This window comes from Balearica regulorum, chromosome 4, assembly GCF_011004875.1.
Source record: "Balearica regulorum gibbericeps isolate bBalReg1 chromosome 4, bBalReg1.pri, whole genome shotgun sequence".
In the NCBI taxonomy this organism is placed as follows: domain Eukaryota; kingdom Metazoa; phylum Chordata; class Aves; order Gruiformes; family Gruidae; genus Balearica; species Balearica regulorum.
The window spans coordinates 81,905,139-81,926,227 of record NC_046187.1 but is presented as its reverse complement, the minus strand read 5'-3'; the positions used below and the strand labels follow the sequence as shown (position 1 = coordinate 81,926,227).

The window sequence follows — 21,089 nt, the reverse complement described above, 5'->3', positions numbered from 1 at the left end:
CCTATCCCATCCCCACCCCATCCCCATCCCCATCCCATCCCACCCTATCCCATCCCATCCCATCCCATCCCCATCCCATCCCCATCCCCATCCCCATCCCCATCCCCATCCCCATCCCCATTCCCACCCCCCCCGTCCCCTTCCCGCTCACCCCCCCCCGTACCCCCGTACCCGGCTCCGCCGCCCGGCTGAGGGGCTGGGGGGGGGGGGGGGGTGCCGGGGGGGCCGCTCCCGCCGCTCCCTCACGCTGTTTACAGCCAACACGGCGCTGGGGCGGCTCCCGGGGCTGTCGGTGCTGCGGGCGGGGCGGCCCCGGCGGGACGGGACCGGCTCGGGCCGGTGCGGGGGGGTACAAAGCCCGGGGCGCTTCGCCCGGCCCCAGCCCCGGTTCCAGCCCCGGCCATGGCCGCCACGAAGGTGCAGGCAGCGGCGGCGGCCCTGCCCGCCGCCCGGGAGCACGCCCTGGCCGTCACCCGCGACTACAGCAGCAGCCCCAGGCTGAGTGAGTGCCGGGGGACACGGGGGGGGACACACGGAACGGCACGGCCCCCCCTCTGCCTCCGGGCCGGGGGGTACGATGGGTGCGGGATCCATCCTGCCCTGCTCCCTGCCCGCACGCAGGGGTCCTGCCTTCGCTGCCGAGACCCTGGGAGGGGCTGAGTGGGTCTCTCGGGGGGGGGCACGGGGACTGTCGTGGGTCTGGGGGTCTGTCACCCCCTCCTGGGGTCTGCAGCTGCAGGGGCTGCCAAAGGTGTCACGGTCCCCCGGGGCCCCCCAGGGCCGTGGGGTGCGCGCTGGGCTGCGGCCGATCCTGCAGCGGTGCTGGGCTGCACCGGGTGCCCTCCAGGCGATGGAGCCCCTGCTGACCCGCCATGGGGGGCAAATGGCGTTGACAGTGCTGAGACCCGGCAGCGAGAGACCGCCCGCCCCCGTGGCGGCTCCGAGTCCTCTCTGGGGGTCCACGTCCCCAGTGTGACCCTCTCCCCCGCCCCGAAAGGGTGCAGCGCTCCTGCGTGCGGGCGCAGGCCCTACCAGGGTGCCCCTGGGGTCAGCCATGCGTGGGGGGAGCTGCGGGCGCAGCCTGGGCACGCGGCCGTGCAGGAGGCACCGCGTCCCACCTGGAGCCCCTGAGGATGGCCGCGGCCATCGAGGGGACGTCTGTGTGTCCGTACCACCAGGACTGTGCGCTGCGCCGTGCAGGTCTCCCCTGCGCTGCACCCATGGGTGCCGGCAGCTCTCTCCATCCCCGTGCGCCCCGCTCACAGCAGCCCGCGGGTCCTGCGGCTGCTGGCTCAACGCTGGCACCCTCAGCCCCCCCACCCCAGGCTGCACCCCCATCCCCCCCTGCCCTCAGGGAGCCGGGCGTCACACCAGCCCCACATCGAGGGGTCACCCGCGGCACCCGCGGCACGGCAGGCACTGAGGCGTCAAGGACGTTTGTGCGACCTTTGTGCCTTCGCTCTGGGTCAGGAGGGCCGGAGGGAGCTTTGTTGTCACCTCCCTCGTCCCCGAGCCGGGTGGCTCCGGGCTGGCACGGTCCCGGCTGCACCTTCCCGGCACAGCCGAGCGCGGCCGGCTCTGCCCAGCCGCCCGCCCGTGTTTGCTGTCAACACGGAGCAGGGAGCAGCCACCCACGGGTGACTTCTGCCCGGCTCACGCTGGGTGACAGCCAGTCCTTGGCCCCAGGGGGGGCACTGGGTGGGCAGGGAGGGGGCCGCAGGGAGCCCGGGCTGTTTCTCGTGGCGTTAGGGACAGGTCCTACCCTCCCGCTGGGCTCCCTGGCCGGATCCTGCAGGCACAGGCTCTGGCCGCTGCGGCCGCTTCTTTGTGCACCCATGGGAGACAGTTTGCTGGGCTGGGAGAGCAGCCGCCCCCGTCGCCTGCCTGGAGGGTCCCGGCCTGGCGCGGTGCCCGCAGCCCCCAACCAGCCTCTGCGCAGCCGCTCTGCCCCAGCCCGGAGGGGACAGGGCAGGGACCGAGGGCTGGCGCGGCAGGCTCCGGCGGGCACCCGTGGGGTGCTGGGTCGTCCTCCCCCGGTGCGGCGTGGGGCCGAGCTCCCACGGGGTGTCTGTGGGCTCTCCCCTCCCTGGAGCTCAGCTGGACCCCTCTCGCTCCAACATCCTGGCTCGGGGCTCCGGGGCTCTTCCTGGCTTTTCAAGGCAAACCCGCTTGTTTCCAAGTTTCTTCCTGCCCGCCGTGACCGCAGCCAAGTACTTTTATTTTAGAGGAAGCCGTGGTTTGCCCCCGCATCGCTTGGCCCCGGGAGCTGCACGGGCAGTCCCAGCTTTGCCAGGCTGGCTCTGCAAAGCCAGACGCTCCGGCAGCCACATCCAGGCTGGGACAAAGTCCTGCCCTGGGTGTCCTGTCGCCACTGTAGGTCAGAGGGAGTTGGGAGAGGTGCACAGGACCGGAACCCAGGGCAGCTGAGTGGCTGGATGGTACCACGCCACGTGGGTGCAGCGTGGCAGGTCTGGGTGGGACGGGTGGCTGCACGCCGTGGGTATCGCCCGGGATGCCAGGCCCCTGTGCCAGGGAGGTCTCTGGCGTGTGCCACCGCGCCGGCTTCCCACCCTGCGTGCCCCACGGCGATGCCACAGCCTGGCCCTAGCCCCACGGCTGGGTGCCCGCCTGCACGGGGTGCCCGGGGTCCCGGCAGCGTGGGATCCCAGCTGCACAGGAGCAGCTACGTGATCCCCAACTACAGCCTGGCACCCCGACCCCGGCCCAGCACCCGGAGCTGGGGGAAGCCGGGGGGGCCGAGCAGGACCACGGGCAAGCAGGGCTGGCTGGCAGGAGCAGGCAGAGAGCTGCCTGCACTGCTCTGCTGGGGCCGGCTCTCCTGAGAGGCGGGAGAGGTATTAGCAGCTGCTTCCCAGCGCTGCGAATCCATTAGCACAAGTGAGTAGAAGAAGCACTTATCACCTCCTGGCCTTTGGCTTGACCCATCTTTACGAAAAACAGCGCAGCGAACCATGCCGCTGCCCGCACGTGGGCTCGGCGGCTGCTTGCGCAGAGTGGGGTGCCCCACGCCCTGCCCCACAGCGTGCTTTAAACTCAGCGAGCTTGGTGGGACACATCCCATCTCCTCTGCGGCGTCCCGACAGCCCCCTTAGCCATGACGCTCATCTCCTGCTGGGACTCGGCGCTGGGTCTGGGCACGGTGGCAGCGCTGGGCCGGCCGCAGACTGAGGACGGTGCCTTTGGGAGCTGTGGCCGGTGGGGTTTGGAACGTGGCATTGCCCGCTGGGGACGTGGGAAGCAGGAGGAGAGGGACCAGGGAGATCCCCGAGTCCTGGGCACCCCGACACATCTCTCCTTGGGTGCTGCTGCTGGGCAGGAGCTGGGTGCTGAGCCTCGTGGGGTCCCATCAGGCTGTGCCCTCAGCCTGGGTCCCCCCAGCCTCCGGGGAGGAGCGAGGGGCTCGCGGGGCTCAGCAGGACAGAGGAGCATTGAATTGTCTGGTCTCTTTGGTTTCTCTGCCCCTGCTGTTCCCTGCCTTGCCCGGCAACGTGGATTCAGTTCCAGACCTGAGATTGCTCCCTGGGGTTGCGACCCTGAGTCGCAGCTCGGCAGAGCCTCGGTGGAGGAGTCCAAATTTAGCTCCCCGAGAGCCTTGTGAAGGGTTTCCCGGACCCCGTGGGCTGCGGCAGAGCCTGGGGCTGCGCGGTGGGGACCGGGGAGGGAGGGGATGGTGGCATCGCAGGGCGGCACCACACAGAAATTGGATTTTTCTGTGTATACACACACACGTCCCTGGGCAGAGGGAGGTTCCTGGTGATGGAGAGCTCGCTGCTCCCGTGGCCCTCTTCCCATCTCATCGCTAACCGGCTCCACCGGCATCTCGCCCCCTCCCCGGCGCTGCCGCCGCAGCATCCCAGCGGTGCAGACGGGCAGGTCCTGGATGACCTGGAGAAGACGCCAGGATCCCCTTGCCCTCTGCGCCGGAGCTGCCGGGCCACTCGGAAGCGGAGCTGGGCAGATGTCCTTGGCGTGGCTGCGGGAGGTGGCAGCTGCCATGGGTTTGCGGGGGTGGCCAAGGGGCTGGCGGGTTCCTGGGGGCTGCGGCCCACATCCTACCGCTGGCCCAGCCTGGGGAGGATGGCTGGGTCTGTTCCCTGTGCTCCAGCCCTGGCTGCAGGAGCTGTGCATCCTCCCCCCACCCACCCACCCCAGCACCCCACGGTCCATCCTGCCGGGGTGGGATCCCCCAGCCCCCCTCTCCATCACTTCTCCTGTCCCCTTGGGGCCATCTCCTCCCCGCAGCCTCTCCAAACTCCTCAGCCCAGCCGGTGCCTGCATCGCCCGCCCGGGGCCGGGGTCCGGCAGCCCCGCTCCTCGCTGCCTGCCCCCCCTCCCCATCCCTGTTTTGTCTGATAGAAAATGCGACAGCAAGCCCAGCAATTTATTTTTTTTTCTTTTTTTTTTCTTTTTTCCCTTGGGTTGGCTTGTTTGGTTCACGCTCGGCTGGTCCTGCCATTCTTTGCCTTTCCTCACATGACGTGCAGGTGTGTATGGGAACCCTCGGCCGCCGGGCCCTAATTAGTGGCATAGAGTGTGACCCCCCGCTGCGCCTTTCACCGGCTCCGCCGGGCTGGGACAGGCCGGTGGGTTTGACAGCGGCACAAAGTGACACATGGCACAATGGGCAGGTTGCGGAGGGGGAGAGCGGTCACTTAGGGACTATCCGAAAAGTCCCAGGACGGCCCCGGGATTCTGCGTTTGCCACCCGGTGCAGGATGAGGCCGCCGGGCGATGTCGGCTCCTGCCGTGCCCCGGCGGGGACCGGTCACCACCACGGCTCCGGGGACGGGGACGGGGAGCGCCGAGCGGGGTTTTGAGCTCAAAGTTGCCATCGGGGCCGGATTCCTGCCCCGTGCCGGGAGCTGGGCTGCGGCACCTCAAGTGTCGGCACGGCCCAGCGTTTTGGTTAAAACCCAGGTAACGCACGTGATGAAACGGTGCGTGGCATCTAGGGGGATGCAGGATGCATCCGGACCGGTCCGGAGCAGCCCAGGGCCACCCAGACCCCTCTGCCCCACGGGGTGTCTGCTGCCCGTTGGGGACCCCCACCCACGTGTGAGCTGGGGGATGCCCGAGACCCGTCCCGGTGCCGTGGGGTGGCTCAGGACCGGCTCAGGACCTCCTGAGCCGCCCGGGCTGGAGAGGAGAGGTTTGGGTTTCCAGTCTGTGCTGCAGCCCGGTTCCCCTTCGGCCCCTGCGCGGAGCCGGAGACGGGAAAGGGTGTCGGAGGCTCCGACGGCGGCGTGCAAACCCCGGGCCTGTAATTTGGGGCGGGGGGACGTACGAAGCATCGCCCCTTGCACACCCTGACCTAGAAGCCGAGGTGACCGTCCCCGAGCAGGCGCCAAATTTCTCCAAGATCAACCCGGGAGAAGGCGCTGGCCTCGGCCGGGGCCGTGTCCGTCCCCCCGGGGCCGTGTCCCGGGCCCCCCCGGCGCACTTTGGAGCCGAGCCCTAAGGCGGGTGTGGGGCAGGGGGAGCCGGCGGCCCTGGCCGGGCAGGGGCAGGGGGCTGGGGAGGGCAGGGCGGCGGAGGGGCAGCAATTAGCGGCGGGTGTAGCGGGGTCGGGTCCCCTTTGTCACCGGGTCCCCCCGCCCGGCCGATGCGGTGGTTAGTAGTGCGTGAGTGTCAGGGCTAACGGAGATCGCATCTGACAGGAGCTGTGAATTTGGGGCTGGGGGGGGGGGCAGGGACCAGGTTGAAAGGCTTTTCTTTCCTCCCGGCCCCTCTTCCCCCCCCCCCCCCGGCCCACCCACCCCGCCGCCCCCCCCCCCTCTTCTTCATAACAGCTCAACGCCTTAATTATCCGAATTAGTGCTTTCCGGTAGCAGGGGCTCCCCCTCCTCCGCCCCGTCCCTCTCCTCCTCCTCCTCCTCCTCCTCCTCCTCCTCCTCCTCCTCCTCCTCCTCCTCGGTCTCCCCACCCCCGCGCCCATTTGGTGGGCTGTCACTCGGCGTTACTGTCGTGATTTCCTTCTCTGTCGCGATAGAGCCCTTTGCACGGCAGAGATGGGGACGGAGCAGCGCAAGGAGTGCTGCTGGCCCCGGCGTGGCCGGGTTTGGGGCAGGCAGGGGCTGGGGGGGCGAAGCCCCGGGGCTCCCCCGTTTGTGAAGCCGGGAGCTGCGAGTTGCTTTGTAGAAAATGAGAATTTTCTGCAGAAAATTCCGTTGCGTGAGATGAATGTTTTCATGGTATCGGCTGGGGCGCTGCCCTGCCTGGGCAGGGAGAGGGAAGCCCCCCAGGATGGCTGGCCGGGCGAAGCCCCCTGAGGTTTGTGAGGGGCTTTTCGGTGGAAGTGGCGAGGAGCAGAGAGGGCCGTGGATGTCACCTCCCTGTTCCTTTCTCCACGAGCGAGTCTGGATGGCCGTCTGTCCGTCCTCCGGAGGCCCAATCTCCAGAAAGCCTTTGCTCGGTGGGAAGGTGGCCGAGCACCGGACCCTCTGTCTCTGGAGATCTTCAAACCCACCCTGGGAGCAGCTCCGGGTGCCCCTGCGTGAGCAGGGCTTGGACCAGAAGATCTCCAGAGGTCCCTGCCCACCCCCACCATGCCGTGACTCCGAGCCCGGATTGTTGTCACCGGAGTTAGAGGTGACGTTGCAGGGCTGCGTGGCCAAGCCCAGACCTTTGGGTTACGTTTCTCCCTCCGTGCTGGAGATGCCGATGGTGTTGCCACCACCCCACGACCCACCCCAAAGCGAAGTCGCGAAGGGGGAGGTGAGGGGATCTGGGGACAGCAGCGGGCAGCTCCTTTGCAAACAGCCTGGTGCGGTCAGAGAGGAGCATGTGGGAAAGCCAGCGCTGAGCCCCTGCGCTGCCGGGGACCCCCGCGAGTCTGGACTGGGGAGCCTTCCCTGCCTCAGTTTCCCCATGAGGAAATGGGAGGAAGAGTGCTTCCCTCCCTGAGTGATGGCTGGAGGGCAAATACCTGTATATGCGTTATTTAAAGATGGCTGGATGGATGCATGGCTGGATGGATGGAGGGAAGGATGCGTGGAGGGAAGGATGCATGGAGGGATGGATGGATGGATGGAGGGAAGGATGGATGGAGGGATGGATGTAGAGCTGGATAGATAGATGGAGGGATGGAGGGATGGATGGATGGAAGGATGGATGGATGGATGCAGAGCTGGCTGGCTGGATGCATGCACACATGCATGCAGAGCTGGCTGGCTGGCTGGAAGGATGGAAGGATGGATGGATGGAAGGATGGATGGAAGGATGGATGGATGGATAGAAGGATGGATGGATGGATAGGCAGAGAGCTTGCCCAGTGACCCAGTGTCACAGCCACAGAGCACAAGCAGTGCTGCCAGAGGATCCAATGCCCTCCATGGGAGAAGACAGCCTGGTGCACTGGGAGGGAAACCAGGAGGGTCCCGAGGGGCCTGGCAGCCATCGGGGTTGGGCTGGAGACCACCGTGCTCAGGGGAGAGGGACAAGCCCCATGGCCCTGTCCCACGTGGGTGGCTCCCCAACAGCTGGGGCTGCGGAGGAGACTTGGGGAGGGAAGAAAAGAGCCCAACAAAACCTCCCGGGGGAAGGGAAGCAGGCGAGGCGGCAGCAGATATTTGTGAAGGAGTTGGAAGGGGAAATAAAAGGCAGAATGGTCACTTTGGGAATAAAGGAGACAAAAGGCGGGGAGGTTGGTGGCGGAGAGCCGGCTCCTGGTGTGCCAGCCCCCCAGGCTGCTGAATGGGCGACCAGCAGGAACCGGGCGTAATTGGGTAACGGGGAGAAGGCTAATTGCAAAAATGGCAGGGATTACCGGCACCGGCAGCGTCCGCACCGGGGTACGGGCTGGGCGAGGGAAGGGGGACGCTGGGGACCTGGTTGTGCTGCGGGGGGGTGACCCCGCGCTGGGCTCTGGGGTGGCCAGGGATGGACGCTCCCTCTCGTGGGATGTGGCCGGCGAGGGGCAAACGAGACCCGTCCCCCAGAAATGAAGTTCCCGGGGCTGGGCTGGTCGGGCTGCTGAGCACGCGTGCGGGGCCAGCTCCTGCACCCAGGGAGCTGCGCCGGTGCCGGCATCGCCAGAAGGGCGACCGGGATGCTGCGGTGTGGGGACCCGCATCCCGCTGCCGTGACGTGGACCACCCATCCCCGCAGCCGGCGGGAAGGAGGCCGGCGAGCTCGCCAGCTGGCCCGGCCTCTCCAATCCTATTAGGATCATGAGTAAATCAGAGAACCGGGTGCGAGGAGAGAGGGCAGAGGGATGAAAGGGCCCGGCGGGGTCAGCGAAGCCAGGCCCTGCCATGGCAGGCGTTACGGCGTTTGACACATCGGTAAAATGATCAAGGAGCGGCTTAGAGCCGGATCAGTTCCCCAGCACCTGCACTCGCCTGGGAAGCCGCTCCCGACCCAGGCTCTGCCCGGCCCCGGGGACCTGCCTCCTCTCGCCGCGCTCGTACACCGGTTCATCCCCGTTTGTCATCCCTGCGCTTCACGTCCCAGGTGCCTCCCTGCCCCGCGGTTGTCCCCGGGGTCTTTGTAGCCACTTTGCAGAAATGACATCCCCAGCACCCTCGTTTCCTGGCCCAAATGCAGCGCTGTGCAAGCCCCCCGTGCCCTGAGGTCTCATCCTGAACCTCGGGGTCCTGAGCCAGCACCCCATAGCAGCTGGGCAGTGCCACGCAGCGGGCAGGACCAAGCAGGGTGCTCGGACCTCACCTTGGCACTGGTGGCCCCAAAAGCTTGTCCCCCTGCTCAGCAGCATCCAGCTGGGGTTGTCCACCCCGGGGGTCTCCCCTGGGGACAAGGAGTGACCTGGCGAGACGGGACCTGCTGGGAGGGGAGCTGGGACCTGCAGGAGCTACCGGAGCAGCCGACGGGTCACCGGGCTGAGGTGCCACCTCACTTGGGCAGCTGTGCCACCGGGATGGGGCTGCCCAAGGCCGGGAAGCAATCCTGGTGCTGCTCGGGGCGGGGGGGGATGAGCCAGGGAAGAGCTGAGGATGGGGGGACATCATTGCTCATCTTGGGTCCAAAACCTGCCGGTCTGGGGGGGAACTGTCCCCCGCTTCTGCACTGCCCACCGAGCCCGTCTCTGGGTGGGATGTGGCTCTTGTGACTTGGTAAAATCTTTTTTTCCACGAAAAGGTTTTTGGTTTTGGTTGTTGGTTTGTTTTTGTGGTTTTTTTTTTAAAAAAAAGTGAAATCTTGGTGTAATGAAAACCCGCGCTTGGAAAGGGTTTGCAGCAATACGGCCTTGCAGCAAACCTTTCAGCTGGCTAGCTGGGGCAGGCTGCTGCCGCCGCCGTACTTCTGGCTTTAAATGTCCTTCCTTTCTGCACGGTTTTTCTCTTTAAATGTTTTATATGAACTGCAATGAAACTAATGTAGGTAAAGAGACGTTTCCTGCAGGATGGAGGTTCTGGGTCTCCAGTTTAGCAGCCGCCAGTCGCTTGGTCCGTAGCTAGGATAAGGAACGGGATAGCGGGACCCGATGGCACTGGGGTGGGACGGATCCTGCCCTGCCGAGGGTGCGGACCCCCGGCGCCCGCCATTTGGGGGTGCGGGAAGCGGCGTGGGAGCATCCCCAGCTCCGAGGGCTCACAGCGTGTCCTCTCCCCCCCCAGCCTACAGGACGGTGTGCGGTGTCAACGGGCCCTTGGTGGTGCTGGACAACGTGAAGGTAGGAGCCCGTCTGCCGCCGGGTGACGCGGAGACCCCTCGACGGTGTCACTGTGGGCTGTGCGGGGACCACCGTGCTGTCCCTGCCTGGGCCTGGCTGCCAGCCCCTGTCCCGGGGCAGGGAGGGAGCAATGGGGAGCGTGTCCCCTGTCCCCTGGGCTGTCCCCTCCTCTCCGGGGTCCGTCAGCCAGCTCCGAGCTCCCTCCTCTGGACACGGCCGGCAGCAGAGCCCGGGTGCCAGCCTGCACACGCGTGTGGGCGTGCAAGTGTGCGTGCTTGCGTGTGTGCATAGGCAGTGGGGTCGCGTGTGCGCTCTGCCTGGCGCCTGCAGGTACCCTGCGCTCGCCCCGTGTCCCCCTGCACCCAGGCACCTGCTGGCCCCCGTCCCCTGTGCCCCTGTCCCTCGTCCCCCGTGCCCCCATCCCCTGTGCCCCTGTGCCCCCATCCCCTCGTCCCCTGTGCCCCCATCTCCTGTGCCCCTGTCCCCCATGCCCCTGTCCCCCGTGCCCCCGTCCCCTGTGTCCCTGACCCCTGTGCCCCCGTCCCCCATGCCCCCCGTCCCCTCATCCCCTGTGCCCCCGTCCCCTGTGCTCCCATCCCCTGTGCCCCCGTCCCCGTGCCCCCGTCCCCTCGTCCCCTGTGCCCCTGTGCCCCCGTCCCCTGCGCCCCTACCCCTGTTCGGCTCCATCCAGGTCTGAGCGAGGCCACGTCACGAACCCCAGCTCAGCCCGTTCCCCGCCCCCCCAGCACCGGGTGACACCCCCAGCACCCTGCCCGTCCCTGGAGCAGGCGCTGGGTTCACTTGGGTGGGCGCCGGGTGTCTCGGCATCCCTGCGTGGCCTGGCCAGCTGGGACCCTCCAAGGGCCTTTGTTGGCCGGTGGCTCGTTTCTATGGCCCCTTTCACACCGAGCCCGGCAGGATGGAAATTAATAAGCTCAATTAAAGAGCCAGACCGTGGCGGGTGTTTCCTTCGCTTTGTTGTCCTTTATGCAAAGGTCTTTATAGAAGATTTAAAGTCCAAAGTTCACAGTGCCAGAGCCAGCCCCGGTGGCTGAGAGCGAGGAGGAGGAGGAGGAGGAGGAGGAGGAGGAGGAGGAGAGCACAGGGCATGCAGGGCAGGCAGGGCTGGGCAGGCGTGCTCATGGAGTGACCCCCCCCCCCGACGCTGTCTCTCAGCCCAAAAGTCCCCTCCATCACCCCAGGGGTCCCGGCTGGGTGGGGGGACCGGTGAGGTTGGTCGGTGTCCCTGGGGGGCTGTGGCCCTCGCCCCCCCCGGGTGCTGGGTCCCGCTCGCCCCTCTGGCCCATGCGAGGTGGTGGCAGCATGTTCCCCACCTTAACCTTTCCCGGCTCGGGGGGATTGCGGGGTCTGGAGCAGCACGGGCAGCCCGTGCTGGGGACTGGCAGTGGGGGGGCCCCGAGGGGTGCCACCAGCTCCGGGGGGTTTAGCCGGGGCTGCAGGTGGGCTTTGGGAGGCTCTCAGAGACGCTGCTTTATGGAGGGGATGGCTCTGTCTGCTTCTGGTGGGACAGGGCTTTGCATCCATCGGTCGTCGGGCTCTGGGGAGCCCGCTGTGTCTGCGAGCACCTTTGGGGGAAGGGGGGCACCCTGCAATGTTGGGGAAACTGAGGCACGGAGCAGTGCCACAGCTGGAGCGTGCTCCAGGGATGGGGCAGGCAGCACCTTTGCCCCCCCCCCCCCCCTTCCTGCCTGTGCCTGCCCGGCATGGTGGGTGCTGCCCGGGTGCTCGCAGCAGCTGCTGAATGCCCCCCCGGTGTTCGGTGCTGTGGGGAGCAGGAACCCCCCCACCACAGGAGGGGAAACTGAGGCAGCACTGGTGGACAGCCCCGTGCAGGCAGGGTTGCAGGCAGGGTTGGCAGGCAGGGGCTGCAAGGGGCGGTCTGAGGTGGGGGGAGAGGAGCCCCCCCCGCCATCTCACCCTGCCCGTGTCCCTGCAGTTTGCCCAGTATGCCGAGATCGTGAACTTCATGCTGCCCAACGGCACCAGCCGCAGCGGGCAGGTCCTGGAGGTGATGGGCTCCAAAGCCATCGTCCAGGTGAGCCCGGTGTGGCGGGGCCACGGGGGGACAGGGCACGCGTGGGTGCTGCGTGGCCCGGGGCTCAGGCCCGGGGCTCTGGCCCCCCTCCAGCGGTGGCCGCCGCAGCCGGCAGGACCCTGCCGGACTCTTGTCCCAGCTGTCCCGGCGTGGCAGGCTGCAGGGCCGGTGTCCGGGCACGGGCAGTGTCCTGCGGTGCGGCTCTCCTTCGGCTGGAGCACGGCCCGGTGGAGCAGCACCGGCGGGGATGGAGCTGGTCCCTGTGCCAGCGGCTCGGGGCAGGAGCGTCTGGGTGCCACAGCTAAACGACGACGTCGGCACGGTTTCAGCAGAACGCAGGGGCCAGGCGTGGGCATGGCTCCGTGCCGGGTCTCCGTCCCGCTGTGCCCGTCCTCCCCTCGCCTGAGGTGCCCACCCAGGTCCCCTTGCCCCCCGCGTCCCCGTCTGGGCGATGCCGCGTGCTCCTCGGAACCCCCATCCCTCATCCCCGCGTCCTTCCCGCCGGTCTCCCAGGGCTGCCTCCCCTTCCATCCCAGCAGGAAAACTTAGGACCCTCCTGCCATCACCCCACGGCCACCAGCCCTCTGCGGGACCAGGACCGGGGGGGTTCCTGGGGTGCCCCCCCCCCCCAGAGCGGGCCAGCCAAGCAGCGGGGTTTCACCGCGAGCGCCGGGGCCGTTCGGGGCTGTCCTGCCCAATTAGTCCGGGTCCCCTCCGCCCGGGTCCCCCTCTAATCCGGGCCGGGTCCTGGCTGGCGAGCTGCCCAACCTCGCTCCTCTAATGCCGCCCGGACCTCTGCAGCGCCCTTTTAATCCTATTAGGGAGTCAGCCTCGGGAGGGAAAAAAAACAGGGGGGAAAAAAGGAAAAGAAAAGAAAAAAAAAAAAAAAAAAAAAGCTGCTTTTTTGCAGGAGCAGCTTTGCCGGGGGCTGACCTGCGTGCACCTGCGCTGCGGCCATCACCTGCCCTCGTGCCTGCCGGCATCCCCGCCAGCCGGGTGCCCCCGGATTTCCCAAGCTGGCCCTTCTCCCAGGGGCCGCACGGCTCTAATTAAAGCAGTGGTCTGGAGGTTAATTAATACAAATGGTGTCAAATATTATACCGATCAAAATGCCTTTGGTTTCGCTGCCCTGCCCGAGGCCCTTCTGCTGCGCTCGTTGCATTAACGAGAGCGTGGTCATCCCCCCCCCCCCCGAGCCGAAGCCCCTCAGAAGGGAGTTTTCTTAACCTTGGGGTCCCTCCCCCTCTTTTATCACCTCTCCCTAACGAGTTTTTCGGGTGAACGCGGATCCCGTCACCTCCCTGCGGAGACCCTGGCCGCCCCTGAACCCCCGGCCCTCTGCGCCCGCTAATCCCCACTAATTGCCACCCACCCGCCTCTTGCCCCGGGGTCTCCGCAGGTGTTTGAAGGAACATCTGGGATCGACGCCAAGCAGACCTCCTGCGAGTTTACGGGGGACATCCTCCGGACCCCGGTTTCTGAGGACATGCTGGGTAAGGCCAGCCCGCTGCTGAGCCCCGACACACCTCGGTGCACGGATGGTGGGGTAACCCAGGTGCCTGGCTGGGGCACAGATATTTGGGGGTGTTGGGTTTAGCTCTGCTGCTGCCTGGGGGCTGAGCACATCCCTGTGCACGCTCTCTGGTTCCTGGAGTCACATCCAGCATGGAGAGGGGTGACGGTCACCTTCACACGGGGCTGAAACACCCCCCTGGGCCCACTCTGCCCAGTTATCCCAGGAGAAAAAGCTTGGGCTGGACTGGGAGAAGGTTTCAGCCCGTGGTCCTGCCATTGGCACTCTCATTACCTCGAGCTCGGGAGAGCTGGGGGCTGCCCAACATCCTCCCCGTCCACGCCGAGCCCTGAGACGTGGCCAGGCGTGAGGACGCGTGGGGGGGCCCATGGGCCACCCCACGGGGACACCTGCCCAGCCAGAGCTGGGTGCTGGCAGACCCCCGTGCCCCGTGCAGCCTCCCCCAGCGCCGTTCAAGCTCAATCCCGGCCCCTTGCCCCCCCTCCCCGGCCATGTTAGAGGCTCCTGAGGGTCCTACAGCCCCCAGAGCAGCCCGGGGGCTCGCAGGGGTCGCAGCCGGTGACGGCGGTCACTCGGGGTCCCGACGGAGGGCCCCTCGGCTGATGCACGGTCTCGCTCCGCGCTCGGGGGCCGAATGTCTCCTGCCATCTCCTTCCCATCTCTGCCGGCAGCGCGAAGCCCGGCCAGAGCCCTGCCTGCAAAGGGCAGCGGGAAAGGGCAGCCTGTCGGGGGGGGGGGGCCGGTGTCGAGCGCGGTACGGCGGCGTGCGGTGACGGCCCGGTGGGTCCCGGCTCCCCGGCAGCAGCGGGGGGAGCCCCCCGCTCCTTTTGCAGGCAGGGTCCCCCTGTCCCCAGGCCGGGCCCAGCCGTGAGCCCCCCGGCCGGGGGCAGGGGTGCGCAGAGTCCGTCCCGGGCTGTCCCCGCTGCCCCCCAAGCCACCCACCCCCAGCTCAGGGCGGAGGTTCCCCTTCCTTCCCCCCACCCCGCACACCAGGCCGGGGTCCCCTGGGTGCTGGGCTTCATCGCCCCTTCCCTCCCCTCCGCCGCTCTTTGTGCCGCGACGCTGAACTAAGCGGCTGCGTGCCGGCGAGACGCGGGTGCCCGGCGAGCGCCAAGGTTACTGACCTTTCATGCTCCGTGCTCCCGCGCCCCGGCCCTGCCGTCAGCTTGATCTGCTCTGACAAGGGCGATGCTTCCCCGGCCCCGACGGGGACCAGGGGAGAGTCCCATGGGGGCAGCAGCGGCACGCGGGGGTGCCGGGGGGGGGTGACGTGGCCGGCACGCCAACTTCGTGGCTATCGATCCCGCGGCTCGGAGCCGGTCGATGAGGGTGAGCGTGAATGCCGATGCAGCGGCTCTCCGGGAGCCTTGTACCCCCCCGCCCCCCCGCCGGGGACAGTATGGGGGGGGTGTTGGTGTCACCCCACCTACACGGAGCTGGGGACCCCACGGGGGAGGTGATGGTGGGGGCTCGGATGGCGGGGGGGGGGTTCTCTGGGGACCTGGCCCCGCGCGCTGCCGTCTGCCTGCCCCGGGGGCTGCGGTGTCCCCCCGCCCTTGGGTGCCATGCTCCTTGCCCTCCCCGTGCACTGACATGGGAACAGCTCGTCCCCCGTCCTGGGGGGGGCTGAGGGATGCAAAGTCCTCTGCTCCTCACCCGCAGACACCCGGCGTGGGTACCCGCCTCCCCTGTGGGACAGCTGGGGCAGCTGAGATGGCCTGTGGCACCTATGGGTGCTCTCCGTTTGCCCACGGCCGGGGCGTACTCCGGAGGAAGCTGTTTCCCGAGGGGCAGGACAGCCCCCGGGTGCCCCCACACCCGGTGTCTGGGAGCAGGAGGTGAAATGTTTCGTGCTAAAAACGTCCTGACGAGGGTTTAGACCGACCGTGCCGCTGGGTGCCAGGGACCAGGGTGCTGCTTTCGGTGCTCCGCAGCCAGCGCAGCTCCCCAGACCCCTCCGCTGCCCACCCCGGGTGCCCAGACCCCCCCGTCCAGCCCTAGCACGGGGCTCGGCCGGACCCGTCCCCTCCTGCCCTCGGGGGCTGGCAGCGAGCCCTGCTGCCCATCCCTGCCCTGCCTGCGCCCGGGATGGAAACCCTGCCCCACAGGCACGGGGCAGGCAGCTGCCTGCTCGCAGGGCTCTGCACCAGGCTGCCTCATCCTCCTCGCCCGGCTGGCGCGGTCAGCAGGGGCCAAGCAGCTCTGTCCTTGCAGGTCGGGTCTTCAACGGTTCTGCCAAGCCCATCGACAGCGGTCCCCCGGTGATGGCCGAGGATTTCCTGGACATTAACGGTGACGGCTCTGGGCATGGCGTTGCTTTCCCGGCTCCTTTCGCCAGCCACGGGCGATGCGGGAGGGTCTCGGGGACAGTCTGGCATCCGGGCATCACGCTGTGCCCTGATGGCCAGAGCAGCCCTGGGGTGCTACCCCCAGCCCAGCTCCTGGGGGGGGCCCATCCATCCCCGCTGGGGTGCCCTGGGTGGGGGTACGGGTGCAGGGGTGGTGCCTGCTGATCCCAGGGCCGGTGGGGGTGGCTGCACTGGTTGCATGGCAGATCGTGCTTCTTCCTTAGCTCCAGAAGCTCTTGCCTAATTTTTGGCACCAGCCGGGGCGATTCCTCCGTTTCGGGGTGCCCTGCGGGTGCCTCATTCCCTTTCCTGCCCCAGGCCAGCCCATCAACCCCCACGGCCGCATCTACCCCGAGGAGATGATCCAGACCGGGATCTCGCCCATCGACGTGATGAACAGCATCGCCCGGGGCCAGAAGATCCCCATCTTCTCCGCTGCCGGTCTCCCCCACAACGAGGTGGGTCCCCACGGGGTGCCGAGGTCCCGGTGCAGCCCCGGCAGCAGGCAGAGGAGGAGGAGGCGGAGGATGGAGGAGGCAGTGCGGGGGGATTGGAGAGGGCTGGCGCCTGCCTCCTGCATCTCTCCTCCTCTCCCCGCTGTGCTCTGGCTCCTTGTTCGGCTCTGCTCACCGTGACGGGCCAGATCCACCTTTTGGGGTGGCTGTTGTGTTCCCTGACCCCCCCCCCAGCCCCGTGCAGAAGAAAGGAAGCGCACGTCACCTCGTGCCTCAGTTTCCCCATCTGCACAGCGAGGGGTAAAGCAAACCCTGCTATGCCAAGAGCTGCGCTGCAGGAGGGAGAGGTGATCTGGGCTTGTCCAACGTGGGGTCCCCAAGCCTGTGGGGGGGTGTGGGGGGCCACAGGTCACCCCATGGCACTGCGAGCGCAGCCGTGCCGGGCGCTGGAAATACCAACCTGATCCACGGGCGCACCGGTGCGGTGGATGGGCAGCGCCGCCCCGGCCCCCCCGGCACAGACGGTGATGCGATGGGATGGAAAACCGGCCCTGACAGATCGGGAGCGACAGAGGAGGGTGACCACGGTCAAGTCGGGTGCCGTGCCATGGCGAGGGGACATGGCTGGCTGCGGGGGAGAAGCCCCTGCTCCCCCCCCCGGGACCCACAGGGCTGGGCACCCACCTGCGGGCTGGGTGGGCGGCTGGGGGTGCCGGTGCCTGTCCCAGGTCGCTCTCTCCTCTGCTGGTTCCTGTTCATCCTGTCTCCATCCCCGGCACCCCCTGCCCCTTGCTGCCGTGGGGGCCCTATCCTGGTCCCAGGGGGGGACTGTGGCCCCTCTGGGGGGGACCTGGCCACGGGCGCTGGCCCCACGCTGCCCGCCTGTCCCTGTCCCGCTGCAGATCGCCGCACAGATCTGCCGGCAGGCTGGCCTGGTGAAGAAGTCCAAGGACGTGGTGGACTACCACGAGGACAACTTCGCCATCGTCTTCGCTGCCATGGGGGTGAGTCGGTCCCGGGACAGGACAGCCCAGCCACCCTCAGCAAATCCTGCCGGCGGGGAGCCTGAATTGCACAGGACGTGTAGGCAGCCTTGCTGCCACCTCCCTGCACCGCCTCGTCCCTCTCCTGCCTCAGTTTCCCCATGCGTGAAGCCGCCCCGCTCCTGCTGACTGGCTTCTCCCGCGTGGGCAGGTGAACATGGAGACGGCTCGCTTCTTCAAGTCGGACTTCGAGGAGAACGGCTCCATGGAGAACGTGTGCCTCTTCCTCAACCTGGCCAATGACCCCACGTGAGTCAGCACCGTGGCTCTGGCATGTGGCACTCCTCCTCCTCCTCTTCCTCCTCCTCATCCTTGTCCTCATCCTCCTCGTCCTTCTCCTCCTCCTCCTTTGTCCTTGTTCTTCTCCTCCTTTCTCCTCTCCCCCAACTGAGGACCTGATCCATCTCGGGGTACCGAGGTGCAGGGGCTGGTGCTGGGTGCAGCTGGGGGGGTCATGAGGGTCCTGCCGTGCGTGGGAACCCCAAGGCTGCGGGTGCCTCTGCTCCCGGGGGCCAGCCCCGCTCCTGGGCTGAGTGGCAGAGGGGGGCTGCAGCAGCCGGGGGGGGGGGGCATCCTGCATGGTGCTGAGTCCCTCGGGCTCCTCCGCGTGCCCTCCTGGCACCCCCAAACCAGCCTCCAGCGTGGTTCAGTGAGGGGCACCGTGGGCGTGCAGGGGGTGCGTGCAGGCTGGGCTCTGGACTGCCCCACGAGCGCCCTGCCCCACACGCTGCTGGGCGGGGGGACCCCCGGGCTGGGGCAGCCGTCCTGGGCTCTGGGCAGCGGGCAGCCCAGTGGGCAGCGAACGGGCAGGGGAGCCGGCCCCGAACCCCGCCGGCTTGTGGGTCGCCGTCCCTTCCCGCGGCGCTGGGAGCCCGTGCCCTGGGGGGGCAGCGGGTCCCTCCCTCCTCCTCCGCAGCTTGGGGACCCCCAGACCTGGGCTCCCCGGGGGTGCCCGGTCCCCCGTGCTGCAGGGAGGCCGTGCGGCTCAGCGCCAGATGCGGGGCTCCGGGGATGCTCCCCAGGGGGGTAACTGGGATCTGGGGGTGCCCACCCTGTCCCCCTCGCAGGATCGAGCGGATCATAACCCCCCGCCTGGCCCTGACCACCGCCGAGTTCCTCGCCTACCAGTGCGAGAAGCACGTGCTGGTGATCCTGACGGACATGAGCTCCTACGCCGAGGCGCTGCGGGAGGTCAGCGTGTGTCCCCCGCGCCCGCCCTGGTCCCCCGTGTCCTCCCCCAGTAGCGGGGGATGAGGACTGCCCTGTCTGGGTGCTGGGGGTGCCTGCGGTGCTCAGGGTGCCCAGGGTGCCCAGGGTGCTGGGGGTGCTCGACCCCCCTCCAGCACTGACGCCAGCCCCCCCCGTCCCGCAGGTGTCAGCAGCCCGGGAGGAGGTGCCCGGCCGCCGCGGCTTCCCCGGCTACATGTACACCGACCTGGCCACCATCTACGAGCGGGCCGGGCGCGTGGAGGGCAGGAACGGCTCCATCACGCAGATCCCCATCCTGACCATGCCCAACGACGGTCAGCGGCCCCGGGCGGGGGGGCACGGGGGGTCTCCGTGGGGTGTGCGGTGCCACCGCTGTGCCCGCGCCGGGAAACCGCAGGGCTGGGAAATGCCAAATGGTTTTGTTTTAACAGATTTTGGGGGGGGGGGGGGGGGGGACTCGTGGGATCTGTCGGGGTACTGAACCCTGCTGGGATGCTTTAGGGTTATTTCCCCCCCCCCAAGTCGTCCCTCTGGGCCCCCCCAGCCGGAGCAGAGCGCTGGGTTTCAGCCAAAGGACACGGTCTGGGGAGACTCAGACTTGGGGTGCCCGGGGGGTGCCTGCAGGTGTGGGGGTGCCCACGGGTGGGTGCAGGCGCAGGCCGGTCTCTGCCTGCTGATGGGGGGACCTGACCCTCGCTCCCAGCCACAGGCCGGTGCAGCTCCCCGGGGCCGTGCTGCTTTGGGGGCTCACAGCACCCCGCCTCCCCCAGACATCACCCACCCCATCCCCGACCTGACGGGCTTCATCACCGAGGGGCAGATCTACGTCGACCGGCAGCTCCACAACAGGCAGGTTCGTTCCCGCGTCCCTTCCCGGCGCCGTGCAGAGCGGGGATGGATCTGGCACCGCCTGGGGCTGGAAACCGCCCGTGGGCACCGGGCTGGGGGGTGCTGAGGGCGGGGGGAGCCCCGAGTGAGGGCAGCGGTCCCCTTGCCTGCATGGGGGTGCCCGGCAGGGCTGGCAGCGGGTGAACGTGGTGGTGGGGGGTCCCTCTCGCCCCGCAGATCTACCCCCCCATCAACGTGCTGCCCTCCCTCTCCCGCCTGATGAAGTCGGCCATCGGGGAGGGCATGACCAGGAAGGACCACGGGGACGTCTCCAACCAGCTGGTAAGGACGGGCAGGAGGGGGACGATGGTGGGGGGCGATCCTTTGTCCCTTCAGAGCCCTCCTCCCCCTGCCTGGGCCTGGGAGCTCCGTGCTCTTGGCCGCCACGGACTCTTAGTTTCGCCACCTCCTCGACGTGAGGGGGAGTTGGGGTAAGGGGGGGGGGTTGCTTTACCCTGGGAACTGGAAAGTCCAGGGGATGCAAAGCCCCAAGGAGGGGGCAGAGCTGTAGCTGTCCTGCTGCAAGAATCCCAGGCTGACAGCAAGCCACATTTTCTCCACGCAGCACATCTTACTGTCTGTAATACAGTTCTGTAGAACTGGGGATGCTGCAGAGACCAGAGGGCTTTGAAAAGCGCCTGCAAACTGGCCGAGCCCGGGCACGCAGACCCTGCGCGGGGCGGCCCCGGTGACACGACCGGGCAGCAAACGGCCGAGCGGAGGCTGGTGTACCCCAAACCCAGGCAGGGGGGGAGCCGGCGCTGCTGCCCCTGCTCTGCCTGCCCGGCGGGTCGCACGGAGCGTCCGGCTGCCCTGACGGCTGCCCGCCCGTCCCGCAGTACGCCTGCTATGCCATCGGGAAGGACGTGCAGGCCATGAAGGCGGTGGTGGGGGAAGAGGCGCTCTCGCCCGATGACCTGCTCTACCTGGAGTTCCTGCAGAAGTTTGAGAAGCAGTTCATCACCCAGGGTGAGGCGGGCGGCCGGACCCCAGCCCCGCAGCCGGGAGGGGGTTTCGGGCCAGGGCCAGACCCCCGGCATCTCCCCGCTCCTGCACCTCTCTTGCCCGCATCTTTTCCAGGGCCCTACGAGAACCGGAGCATCTTCGAGTCCCTGGACATCGGCTGGCAGCTGCTGCGCATCTTCCCCAAGCAGCTGCTGAAGCGCATCCCCGAGAGCATCCTGGCCGAGTACTACCCACGCGAGGCCAAGGCGCTGGGCCAGGGGTCGGCCAGCACGGCCCTCTAACCCCCCCAGCGCCGGGCTGAGGAGGTCACCTTTGGGGGGGCAGCCTCGCCTCCCCCAAACCTCTATGGAGCGGCCAAAGGTCCCTGCGGCGGGGCTGGTCGGGGTCAGCTGCCGGGAGGGCGCGTACGACTGCGGGTCCTCGGCACCGGCATCCCAAAGTGGCGAGAAACCTCTGCTCCTTCCTCAATAAAACCAAACCCCCCACACCCCCCCGTGCTCTTTCGCTTCCCACTGTGGCTGTTTCCTTCGCACCCCCGGTCCGTTCCCGTCCCTGCCCAGCCCAGGCAGGCAGCCCCGTGCAGGCAGAGCTGCAGGCAGCCCCGTGCAGGCAGAGCTCCCTGCCTGGCAGGCAGAGGTGCGGGAAGCTGCCCAGACTCCCACTGATACGGTCTGAAAGGTCTTTTCTAACCTGAATGGTTCTGCGACTCTGTGCCCTGAGCATCTCCCTGCGCCACAGTGACTCACAGCCGGGGCAGAGCGAGGTTTGGTTCCCGCTGGCTTTTGCACCAGCCCTTCTACCCTGCTATAAAAACCGTCCCGCTCCGCTGGGTCCAGCTTTGCACCCACAGCGAGGGCTCAGCCGCTGCTGCGGCAGCACCGACCCTGCCCAGATCAGGGTGCTCAGCCCCGCCGTAGCTGGTGATGGGGATGCAGCCA

General features: G+C 67.9%; 1 protein-coding gene across 1 annotated transcript; it reads left to right on the top strand.

Moving 5' to 3' along the window:
• The first annotated feature begins 386 nt into the window (after nucleotides 1-386).
• On the top strand, nucleotides 387-20,634 carry ATP6V1B1 (ATPase H+ transporting V1 subunit B1). Its single transcript, XM_075752948.1, has 14 exons — nucleotides 387-502; nucleotides 9,597-9,652; nucleotides 11,610-11,708; nucleotides 13,108-13,201; nucleotides 15,457-15,534; nucleotides 15,909-16,048; nucleotides 16,948-17,049; nucleotides 17,240-17,337; nucleotides 18,156-18,279; nucleotides 18,461-18,611; nucleotides 19,068-19,150; nucleotides 19,363-19,467; nucleotides 20,025-20,154; nucleotides 20,266-20,634. Exons 1-14 carry the CDS (start codon nucleotides 403-405, stop codon nucleotides 20,430-20,432), a joined length of 1,527 nt encoding a protein of 508 aa, XP_075609063.1. The 5' UTR covers nucleotides 387-402; the 3' UTR covers nucleotides 20,433-20,634.
• Nucleotides 20,635-21,089: the final 455 nt, after the last annotated feature.

Excerpts from the sequence above, each read along its gene's own strand:
- ATP6V1B1 (XM_075752948.1), top strand. The coding sequence starts at position 403 with ATGGCCGCCACGAAGGTGCAGGCAGCGGCGGCGGCCCTGCCCGCCGCC. Across the intron at positions 18,280-18,460 it reads ACGCCGAGGCGCTGCGGGAG|GTGTCAGCAGCCCGGGAGGA; the intron begins GTCAGCGTGTGT and ends CCCGTCCCGCAG. Across the intron at positions 20,155-20,265 it reads GAAGCAGTTCATCACCCAGG|GGCCCTACGAGAACCGGAGC; the intron begins GTGAGGCGGGCG and ends CATCTTTTCCAG.